We start from the raw sequence: 12,096 nt of genomic DNA on the forward strand, positions 1-12,096 counted from the left end.
GGTTCTCTTTGAAAGAGGAAGGTAAGCTCATTCGCTGAGAGTGAGAATGGAGAGAGGGGTAGCGAGATTTGAGTAGAGGGTGGAAAGTGTGAAAGAATTACCTAAACAGATGTATCCATGGTTATCACTTGTGCATTTATTTCTTTTATAATGTTAAACAACAATAAATTTATTTTAAAAACTCCTTTAATATTACCCCATTGCCTTCAGGATAAATACAAATTCATCAGCATCATATTGAAGACTACTCTTCGTCTTCTTCATAAACTTTTATCTCATCTCCTGTCACATTCTCGTTACAATCCATGTTCCACACTTATCAGCTACTTAAGAGTTCTCCTCAAGAGACATTATGTTTAATACTCCCTGTGGCAGACTATTTGCCAAAGATGACTGCGAGAATCCATCCCATCCCACATGTTCTTCTGCAACGTGACCTTGACAAGTAGATTTTCTCCATTCCCTCAAATCTGTGGCTGTTTTGACCAATAGAATATAATGGAAATGACGCTGCCAGCTCCGGGAGCAGCCCTTAACTGGACTGGCAGTTTCTGTCACGGTGCCTTTTGCAACGCTTGCTCTTGGGATACAGCCTCTTGGAACCCAGGCACCATGCTGTGAGAAGCAAAAGCTACAAAGCCACGTGTAGGTACTTCTGATGGGTGGTCCCAGCTGGGCTCCCAGCCAACACCCAGGATGAGTTACCAGCCATATGGGTGAGTCATTTTGAAATGTCCAGCCCAGTTGAACCTTTAGATGACTGAGCGCCAGACTACATCTGACTGCAATCACATGAGAGACCCCAATTAAGAACTTCCCAGATAAACCCAGTCAATCCACAGGCTTGTGAGAGACATATGTTCTTTAGAACCCTAAACGATAGGCTGGTTGGCTATGCAGCAGTAGGTAACCAGAACTACTGTGTGTCAATGTGGGGAGACAGCAGTTGTCATGGTAGTAGTGGTGGTGGTAGACAGGTGATTTAGGCTAAAATCATGGCTCTGCCACCCCCTGGCTCTGTGATCTTAGCAAGTTACTTAAATTCCTGAACTTCATTTTTCCATAAATGGGAATAATAATAAACACCTCACCTGACACAGTTCCTGGCGTTAGTTGATTCTGAAGAAGGGATGAAGGTTTCTGCCCTTCACCTTAGGTTTTAGCTTGGCCCACTGAGGAAAGAACTTTCTCGCCTACCATTTTACCTTTTCTCTTTATACCCATATTCCAGCTCCTCCCCGTGAGAAGAGTTGTTGATAATACGACTTGCTGGGCTTACATTTTACTTGTGGGCATAGTTACTGCATTGTGTGTATATCTGTGAGCATGACCTGTTTCATCTGTAGTTAGATGGATGAGGAAATCCCAGCCAGCCTTGCCAATGCAACTACTTGGTAAGTGTACTCACAGTCTGCCCCCACAGAGCCAGTTTTATTAAGGATATAGACATGGAGACGTAGGAAGCTACTTTGGCCTTGGGACAAAGCAGTGTTCTCCAAGCAAGCTTTAACAGAGCATTGGGTATTATGAAAAGTAGCATTATATTTGTCATATGGTTACTAATCCATTTTGTTCATGGCTTCCCCAATAGAAGAAAAGTATGAATGGGTTTAAGAAGCAAAGCCCACCCCCATAACCCTAATAAACTCCTACTGTTCTTTAGTAGTCGGTTCAACACTGCCTCCTCTGCCCTCATGCAAGGTGTGTTGGGTTCCCCTTACCTGAGTTGCCATTTCTCCTCATGCAGAACTTATATTACTTCTCCTGCTCATATTTTAGTTTGACACTTCCTCCCAGTAGTCAGTGAAACTCTTTAGAAAAGGGAAAAGAAAGGTCTTCCATTCAAAGTGTTGACATACGGCAGGATCTCAGTATTTGTGTCATAAATTAACATCTTACAGACATTATAAATTTTAAGGATATATGGGTACGTTCCTGTGTGTGTGTGTGTGTGTGTGATGAGTGTGTGTGTGCAACACTCGCCTGCCCCTCCCTCATTCTTTCAACACAAACAAATAGCCAAAAGCTAGACAAGGATTTTAAGGTTATATCCCAAATCTAGCAGTTAAGATATAAAGGTTATTACTTGAGCTATATAGAAAACGTGTGATATTTTATTACTAAGGAAATAATGTATTTATCTCACGTAACAAAGCTTTTGCTAACTGAAGAATGAATGTTTTGAACTCGTAAGTAGACAATTATAAAGTAACAGGTTTGACACTCTGAAATACGTTTTTAAAGCCTCTATATTAAATTATTATTAATGCTGCCAAAAAGCAATACTGAAATCTTGACACTATTATTCCAAATATGTAATTTAATGTACTATAGGTATCTTGGTAAAATGAACAATAGCTATACAGGAGTCATAAATAAAAATATTTACTTATATACCTTCATTGTCACTATTGAGTTTGGCTTCCAGTTCCGCTATCTTGTGTCTTATTTCAAGCACTGAGAGTTGCACTATATCCCTATTATTAAACACATTTTGTTAATTATGATTCACTTAAAAATAACATGAGAAAAATAATACACAGTAACCTACCACTACTTCAGGAACAACCTATTACGAAACATCACTTATTGAAGGCCTGGTTGAGAATTAGTAATCAGGTAAACGCAGGCTTCCGATTACCCAGGTCCAGAAGGACACTACAATGCACTAAAGCTCGAAGCTCCCCATGTAACCACTTAAAACCCTTTATTCTTAAAGTTGGCCTCAAGAAGTCTGACAATTTTGGTTATCTGGTTTCTCAAAGCCCAGCAAAGGAGCTGCAAATTACTACAGAAAGGAACAGCTAGGGCAACAGGTAACAACTGACAACCTGAAATAAAAAGGAAAAAAAAGAAACACTAATAAAAAAAAAATACACACACACACATAGCATTCCAGAGATTATCTATTTAGCACATCAGCTAGTGGCATAGTAGTTATCAAAATACGATGACAGAATCATTTATATTTCTGAATGCCTATTACGTTAAAGGCATTGTGCTAAGCGCTGAAGATACTGCGGTAAGTGAACAGAACAGCAATTGTAGCAGCTAACTTCCACTGGATGTTTATTACAAGCCAACGCTAAGTGCTTTACATACATTTCATTCAGTCCTGGTACCAACCACATGATGTGTGAGATACTGATTTCTACGCCAGTCTTAGACTTGAGAAAACGGAGGCTTCAGAGGTTCATTAACTTGCCCAAGATCATGTACTTGCTGAGTTAGTGATAAGAGCTGGGATTTGAATTTGTGCAGGATTCCTCTAAAGGACTGGCTCCTACACGCTACTGCTTCCGGAAATACAGAACCTGTCCTCAGAGTGCTTATAGCTTAGTACCAGACCAAGAAATAACTGAGCAATTAAGAGTGTGGTTGGAGCTACGACAGAGGAAAGCGCAGGAAGCTACAGGGACACCCAGGAGAGTCTAGCCCTCCTGTGGCCTGCGGTGGGGGTGGGGGTAGGGGTATCTAGAAAGATACTTAAAATGTTCCAAAGACTTAGTAAGAAGTACTGATACTGACTACTTTAAGAAGTATATATAGTAGGGGCTTCAATTTTACCAAGTGTCACCAATTCTTAAGCTCTTCTAAAGGGATGAAAGAGAAGCATAACTAAACGAAACCTTTGGAATTTGAAACAGAAACCCCGAACTTAGTGGAACATCACAAGCAAACACGTGTTTCAGCATTAGAGTCTGTGCACACAGTACACTCCACCGGACTTGCTCCTTAAGGCAGAACCTCAAAACCTGCCTATTTATAACACCAAACGCAAGAGCTAAATGAATCTTTCCTATAAAACACTGTTTTCAGATGTCACCAGTTCTGCCCGGGGATTAATGACACTGCAGGAGTCACCTCGGCCTCAGGGGCTTCGGCCTTGAGCCGCGGGGCTCCCACAGGCGCAGGCCCTCGGCGTGGCGGCGCCGACGTGAATCCCACACCCGGCGGGAGCGCGCGCCGCCCTCCGACTCACTTCAGGTGCCTTTCTTCCAGTAACTCCAGTTTAACGCGGTCGGTGCTCATACCGTCGAAGGTGTCGCCTCTTCCTTCCTCCACCGTGTCAGATCAGAGGCCACTCACGCCCTTCCCTCAAATGGCTTAGAACACGAGACCTGAGGAGACCCCAGGAGCAGGGAGAGGGCAGGCCCTGTCAGCCGTAGTCGGGTCGAACTGCCTCACGGTGGCGGCCTGGCGCCTTCCGGTGACGTCACTGGGCGGCGCCCGGGGGCGGGGCCAGACTGGGCCGCCCAGGGCCGCTCACACAAGAAGAGGGCTCTGTACTGGGAAGTTTGGAATTGAATTAACTAGAACGTAATGTAGTAGCACGTTAGACTGACAGACTAATGTCCAAAAGAACCACCCAAATTTGTGGGCAAGAGATAATGTGAAGCATTTTGAGGAATAAGTTCAGTTAATAGCAATCGAGGGTTTATTTTATACTGAGTGATGTGTAAGAGATGCCGAGTGCGTTCACTGCTTTCCAAGAACCTACGGTTTAACTGAAAAGTGAAGGAGATCTCTTGTCAGTATGTCAATAGTCACGTGGTGTGGCAAATCTTGTACTCCCAACTTCTGTGCCCAGCCTGAGGCAAGCTGTGGGGAGCAAGGTGCTGGTCACCCCTTAGACACTCACCGGTGTCTATTCTGTCTTGGTGGCTCCCTTCCTTCGTCCTCAGCCAGCGTTCCTAATTCTCTGATAGACTGGGGAGGTGGGGATGAGAGGGACCTGCATGGCAGAGAGATAGTCATGCATTTTATATTCTCCCAAATCTTTCTGGTTCACACCTAAACCGTAGCTTTTGAAATACCAAAAGCTAGGAGCTGATGGTTTTGTTCTCTAGTTTCTCTGTAGAACCCCTGCTCCTTTGGGTCAGGAGGGTCAGGAATCCTCTCCACCTCTAATGCTGCTTCCTGGATTTCTACTCTTCCGTCCTCCTGTAAAAACCCACTCCTTATGCCATCTGGGTGTGACACCATCTACTTCTCCTTGCTTCACCCAGAGACTTAATAGTCACAACCTGTCTACTGACTTGGACAAAAAAAGTAGTCTTTCCACCATAGGTCTTGTTTACAACCTCGCCCTTCAATTTGCAACTCGCATCACTTTATCTCCACTCCACGCCCACAGCTATATGCTGAACCCTGTCATCAGTGTGGCTTTAGTTCAAAAGCCTTAAATTTAAAAACTGCTGTATACCAAAGCCTCCTTTTCTGCTCCCAGCTCAGCTACTCCCTAAATAGCAACGTTTCAACTAGACATGTTATCTGTGGGGCTTCTTGAACATGCAAATGCTGGGATCCTATCCCTTATCTCAGTAATCCTGCTTCTTGGTAGCACTCTAGCAAGTTGCTTTTCAGCTGGCTAACTAAATTTGAACAGAACAGATTGGGTGGGATGCGGGGTTGGAGAGAGAACACTTTCCCGACTAGTCATTTTTTCCTCCAATGAATAGCCTCCAGGTTGATCAAACTGTTTCTTCACATATGACAACTTTTTGCATAGAATACATTTAAAGACATTATTTCGGGTTTCTATTTTTCATGTGACCTGTGGTCTTAAAAAACATTTTTTTTATTCATCCTTCTGGATATCTTTAAAATATACTGTAAATAGAAAAAATGTTTTTGAAGAAAAGCTATTCAGAAATCAACAAAATATTCTCTTTTAAGCAATTCTATTGCTAAAGTAAACACAAAATAGCAAAATCCATTAGGAAGTCTGTTTAAAAACACTTAGTCTTGATTCTGGCAAGAACAGACCAGAGAACTAATTTCTGTTTGAGCACAGCATTACAGACTTACCTAATAAGTCTGGCTTTTCTTAGCTTACCCTAAAATACCTATGAAGACAGAGAAAAAGACAAAAACTCACACTCTCACCTAGGTAGTGATGATCTATTTTGCTAATCTAGGGCTGATGATCTATTTTGCTAATATCTCAAGAAATTTTCTACCAACTATTAAGCCAATGGAATTATAATAAAAAATTAATTTGATAAGCAGCTGTCCTCAGAGGAAATAAGACCATTTGTCTTTCCCCATCTACCTCTGTTTAAGAAAGACAAGATGCCTGGCCTAACAGGCCCTCCTTTTTGAAGCATGTGTGTGACCTCTTCTCTCATACTGTTCCCTTACATCTTGGGAAGGTTACTTCACCTCTCTATACCTCAGTGTCCTATTCTGTAAAATGAAGACTGTAATGGTATACACCTCATAAGAAGGTTAAAATGAGTTAGTCTGTGTAACAGCACTTAGAACATATTAACACTACCTAAACATTAGCTATCATTATTTTTATAGCTAGTAGGTTCCTAGAGGCAATGCCAGAAAACTACCCAGTACAGCATGGGGGAATGACAGTCTGTAGAGGCAAAGTGAGGAAAAACCCTGGTAGCAGTAGATACTGAGAACTGTTTGTCAGACACTAGATCTGTTGCATCTCAAAAAGCCAAGAAAACCTAGGAGAAAGACCTCTAGAAAACAAAAACCAGGCTAAGAAGCTGTGATGGTTAATTTTGTCAGCTTAACTGAGCAACGGGCTGTCCAGACATTTGGCCAAATATCATTCGGGGTGTGTCTGTGAGGGTGTTTCTGGGTGAGATTAACATTTCAATTGGTAGATTGAGTAAAGCAGATTGCCCTCCTTAAAAGATGGGTGGACATCACCGAATCAATTGAAGACCTGAATAGAACAAAAGGGCTGAATAAGAGGGAACTCTTCCTGTTTGACAGCTTTCATTGGTATATTGGTCTTTTCTGGCCTTCAGACTCAGACTGAAACATGAGCACTTTAGGGTCTCAGGCCTCCCAGCTTTCAGACTGGAATATACACCATTGGTGCTCCTGATTCTCAGGCTTTCAGACTTGGACCGATACAGCACATCAACTCTCCTGGGTACCCAGCTCACTGACTGCAGATCTGGGGCTTCTCAGCCTCCATAGTTGCACGAGCCAATTCCTTATAATACATATTGGTTCTGTTTCTCTGGAAAACTGGAATATAGAAGCTATACTTACCAAAATTCTGTCTAGCTGTTGATCTGAAAAAGCAACCCACAAACAAGTGAACAGAGTAGAATGAAGTGAAATGGACAACTAGGTTCCCGTTGACCAGTCCAATTTTGCTGACCTCTGCTCTAAGGTAATTTTTTAAACTTTAGGCTCCACTATGTGTCATTCCATTTCTTAAACTTAAATAAGGCAGAGACCGACTGGAAGCTGTTTACCAATTCAAGTTTATTTCCATTTTAACTAGTACATTATCCTTGGCCCTAGGGAAAGGCTCCACCAATTCTGTGTCCCTGAAATACAAACCCATGAATACATTTGAGGCCAAGTAAATCAAAGACAGTTTATTCACAAAGTGCATTCTTTATATAGTTTCAAATAAAGCCTAATAAACTAAATAGCAATTGGAATTTCAGAAATATTAAAATGGACTATACTAAGAAAACCAATACCAATCTTTTAAAATCATTAAACAAAAATAAAATGCCATTAGCTATTTTACTTACATATTTGTAGCTTATAGGTCTGTGAATATCCTGTCTTCTGCCAAAGTGGACACTGTTATGCCTAGCCACCATGGATTAAAGCCTAAAGTCTTCACATTCTTTACCTTAATTATGAGTAAAACCTTTCTAATAATTTAATTTATTGGCTTTTTAATATATAAAATTCCAATGACTGAATCCCAAAATAAAAATTATTTATCATACATAAACTCAACTGTTTATATTTTAGTTTTTACTAAATTTCAGCCTTTTGGCAAACTTACAGAAGTAGACATGGTAAAAGTGATTACATTTTTGTCCAATTAAGCTGATAATAATCACTTTGAATTCTGATACAATACCAACCATATCCCCAAATTTCCTAGGCTCCTAATAGATCAATAACAGTCTAAACCTAGAAGACTTAAAAATCTATTTGTATTCATTTAAAATCAAAAAGACCATTCCATTTCCTAACAGAGAGATAAGCTACCAAATGATTTTACAGAACCTCATTTCATTTTTCATGATTAGTCTACTCCTTGTTTTGAAAGAGTCTTTTAAATGTTATACAAGAATTCTTTTCATTTACGTTTACAGTTTTTGTTTAGCTTACACACTGAAAATTCTCACAAGCACCTAAAAAAAAAATCCACAATTAGTGCAAAAAGAGGAAACAATGTTTAAAGCATTCTTTCCCACTACAAACAGAACTAAGGTTACTAAATGCCAAATTTTATGTAAATATATAATTTCCTACTTTGCTTTCTGAAAGACAGCAAATACAAAAATAGTTTAGTGTTAGGTTTAATGAGATTTATAGCACATCTATTATTAGTCGTATTTTAACTGCAAAAATATTTTAGCCACATTTAGAAAAAAACCAACTCACAGAGAATGTAACTGTATTTCTAAAGGCCAGATGCAAGAATACTGATTCTTTTCCTTAGAAGTAGAATACATGCCATAAAGCTTATGAAATAGTCACTTTGTAGGAATGAATACATTTTAAAGATCCTGGTTAATCTGTGGGGAATTCCACATTTGCCATTTAACAAAATTGCATCCATCTGTAAGACTTTGGTATAGACAATTCATAGCACTTCCATCATTTATCTTTCTTCTTTGCCCCATCCTTCTCTAGTTCCTCTCTCTGTTCATCTTTCTCCCCTTTCATGTTTACACTTGCTCCTCCTCCTTGATTTTCCCCCTTAGAATTATCAACAATTTTATAGTCCTCAAGCAGTGTGTGTCCCGTTTGTTTTGCAGTTTTCTTCACCATTGCTTTGATGCCAACGTTGTCAATATTATAGGCAGTTACACCAACATTGATGGCAGAATCTACTGCGTTGTGCGTAGCTTCTCCTGCGGTATGCCCGTATCTTTAAAAGAAAGATTAGAGAAAATACAATGAAATTACAAATATAAATTAAGATCTTCTGAATTAGTATTAAATAGGTCACATGATTAGCATGTTATCCGAAAGCAAAATCGAAAGTTAGGTTTCAATTTAATTAATAACTTAAAACACAGTAAAGAATAAAATCACACTGTGCCAAGGCTGTTATTTTCTCCTTTAGCAAAATCACTGTGAAAATAAGCTGAGGCTGAGATTAATGTAATAAAGACTGTTTATGTTGAAGAATAAAATATAAATTATAATAAAGGTTGTTAATCAGTCAATATTTCCTTTTTTATCTTCTTCTGTAAATATAAGAGAATTCTAACTGAAACAACTATAGGTCACTATAAATGGTTTTGAGTTCTACCTTAACTAGACTTTTGGTTAAGTCTTTCAAACTACTGGAATCTGAGTTTGTCTCTAAGCAGAGATTCTACAACACTCTTCCTCACTCCACTCCACCCCACTGCAGACTCACTGGCCTTCTTGCTGTTCTTTGAACCCACCAAGCACACATGCGCCGCCCTATGACCTTCGTACTGGCTGGTATCTGCCTAGACTACTCTCACCCCAGGTAGGCACGTGGCTAACTGCCTCACCTTCTTCAAGTCAGCTATTATCCTCTCAGTATTTAACCTATTTTAATTGCCTTATCTCACATGCCCCACCCCACGGCCAATCAATCCCCCCCTTAAACTGCTCTTTCTTCTATAACTTAATGTCTGCTACGTACTATAGAACTTTTTTGCACCCATTGTTTTTGATTTGCTTATTGTTCGTCTCACTAGAATATTTTTTGTTTGGCTTATTGTTTGTCTCACTAGAATATAAACCCCATTAGAGAAAGATCTCTTGTATCTTAAGTACTTAGAACAGTGCCTGACATCTAATATTTGTTGAATGAATTAAATGAGGAAGTCCTGCCCTATCCATCTAAGAGTTTCTTGCGTTCATATGTATAGCAAAGGGCTTGGGAAATTACAAAGCATTACACAAAAGTAGTTATTCCTGACCATAATCAATACCGATGATGGTGTTTAATACCATTTCCATAAGAAAATAATACAACTTGAGGTCTTACACAAGGACACTAAAACTCATCCTACTTCTTGTTTTACTCTTTACCTTTTTTTAAGTACCAGGCTTTTAAAGCTTTTCTTGTCCATACATTTCCCCAAGTAGAGGATTGCTTAAACAACATACAAGAACAAAGAGGCAAAATTTTACAGTTTTCTCCAGGACACACTGAAGTTTCCTAGATGCTTCGAGACCCAATATCTGGACATTTTTTCTAACACTGGATCTGTCCTCTGAATTAACAAGTACTCTATTACTATTAGCCTGGCCTAAAACAGTGGCTTGTGATCCTATTGGCTTATTCATGCTTGTCTTTTTTTTCAACTTCAGTGTAGAAATATGAAATAAACTTATTATGCTTCTGAATGATATCTCATTCTGTCCTTTGCCTAATGTTAATCAGAGCCAGGGCACAGCAGAGCCTACATCTGTCAAACCTTATGTCTGTACCACTCTTGATTGGGGCTATTTCAACAGTTACCCAACAGAAAAGCTTCTGACTGCTTTCTGCCTGTCCCTGTTGCTTTGCAACCCCTCAGCACTCCACAGGATTGCTGATGTTGCAGAAGACATTGGGCCTTCTCACGGTCAGGTGGCAATGCTCAGGCTCAATGAGGAGAAAGGGGCGGCAGCAGTTTCAGCACTGGAAGTGTGCCCATAACTCCTGGTTGAGCAGGTTTCTCTCAGGGCTTCTCTCTCCAGGCCTGTGTTAGCTACAATGAAGTGACAATGATAACTTAAGAATGTGGCCGTATTAGTGTTTTCGAGCACAGGAAATCCTCCAGACTCATAAACTTCCACTTCTGAGTATTTCGAATGTTCCCTATTCTACTGATGCAGTTTGATACCTCAAACTGCACTTACGATATTTCTATATGCAATACAACTCTAAAGACTACATTTTTAAAAAAATAATATACTGAAAAAGAAGTCTGTGTTGGTCCCCTGATGATTTTTCTTTTTCTTCCATGCTGTCTCCACTTTAGTAGCAACTCCTGTTAATCTGGAGAAAAGTACCAAACTGGGAGCCAGAAAACTAGATTCTAATACTGACCATGCCAACAACCAGCTGTGTGACCCTGGCGAAGTCTCAGCCTTCTTTGCATCTCATCAATTTCCCCTCCTTTATCTTATAAAATGAGATGTATATGTTAAAGCGCTTTGAAAATTCCATAGTACTAAACATACAGTTATCTTTAAAGACCCTATACAATAGTTTTTCAGCAGTTGTGTTTATTTTTTAAATATATCCTCACTTATTACCTCTGCTTCCCAATATGCCCTGGAACCAGGATTCCTGGCAGGCACCTAGGTACTCTCTTCTCTTGCTTGATAAATAACTGTTCAGTTCTTTTCTTTATTCAGATTCAAACTACACAGTTAAAGACTCCGAGAAAGCCTATCTCTAGCAAAAATTAAAAACAATAAAGCTTATTTTTTATTCTTACTTTTAAAAAAGTTAACTATAATTAGAGCTTATTAAATTAGATTTTATATACTGAGTAACACTACCAATTTAAGAATAAAAAATGAATATAAAGAATGCTCTAAATAAGTCAATGGGATTCAATTTTCAATTTGAATGAGACTTTTCTGAAATTTCTCCAGTGCATTCAGTAATGTATAGCAAAACAGCACACTGGAAGTGATTCCAGATTTCACTAATTATAGCAAAGTTTCAGTCACAACTTTCTAATAAATCTGCCTAAAATTCAATTTACATGCAACCTTCAAAACTATTCTTAGAAATATTAACCTTAAATATTTAAAATAGACATAGCTTCTTATTAGCCTATCCATCAAAGGCAGATGGGTTATGAAGGACCTTGTAGGTGAAGCTAAGGAGTTTAAACTTTATCTTGAAATCAATGGGAGTGGCATGACCAAATTTTTGTTTCAGAAAGATCTAATACAGGTTGCACTGTGAACTGTAAGGGTTTAAGACTGAGGAACCAGTTAGGAAACAAGTTGTGAGCTGGATGAAAAACGATGAAAATCTATTCTAAGGTAGTGCTAATGAGGCTGGAGCAAAAGGGATGAATATAAAAAACAACAAGACTCAGGGACTGAATGGCTGTAGTGGTATGTAGTTGAGATGTATGAGCCTCAAGATTA

The 12,096-nt window shown here is 39.3% G+C and overlaps 2 protein-coding genes across 4 annotated transcripts in view; both read right to left on the reverse strand.

Annotated features, from left to right (window-relative positions):
* Window positions 1–4,986, reverse strand: part of CCDC169 (coiled-coil domain containing 169) — a 38,076-nt gene extending 33,090 nt beyond the window's left edge. Inside the window, 4 exon segments of the mRNA XM_068526506.1 lie at window positions 2,398–2,477; window positions 3,983–4,059; window positions 4,189–4,265; window positions 4,818–4,986. Of these exon segments, the coding sequence (XP_068382607.1) occupies window positions 2,398–2,477; window positions 3,983–4,059; window positions 4,189–4,265; window positions 4,818–4,986 (403 nt within the window).
* Window positions 4,987–7,233: 2,247 nt separating this feature from the next.
* The window catches only part of SPART (spartin), a 276,389-nt gene continuing 271,526 nt past the window's right edge, over window positions 7,234–12,096 (reverse strand). For all 3 annotated transcript variants that reach the window (XM_068526732.1, XM_068526730.1, XM_068526729.1), the window contains exon 9: window positions 7,234–8,884. In XM_068526732.1, coding sequence (XP_068382833.1) covers window positions 8,611–8,884 — 274 coding nt within the window. In that variant the 3' untranslated portion in view covers window positions 7,234–8,610. The remainder of the gene's footprint in view (window positions 8,885–12,096) is intronic.

This window comes from Eschrichtius robustus, chromosome 18 (assembly GCF_028021215.1).
Source record: "Eschrichtius robustus isolate mEscRob2 chromosome 18, mEscRob2.pri, whole genome shotgun sequence".
Classification (NCBI taxonomy): Eukaryota; Metazoa; Chordata; class Mammalia; order Artiodactyla; family Eschrichtiidae; genus Eschrichtius; species Eschrichtius robustus.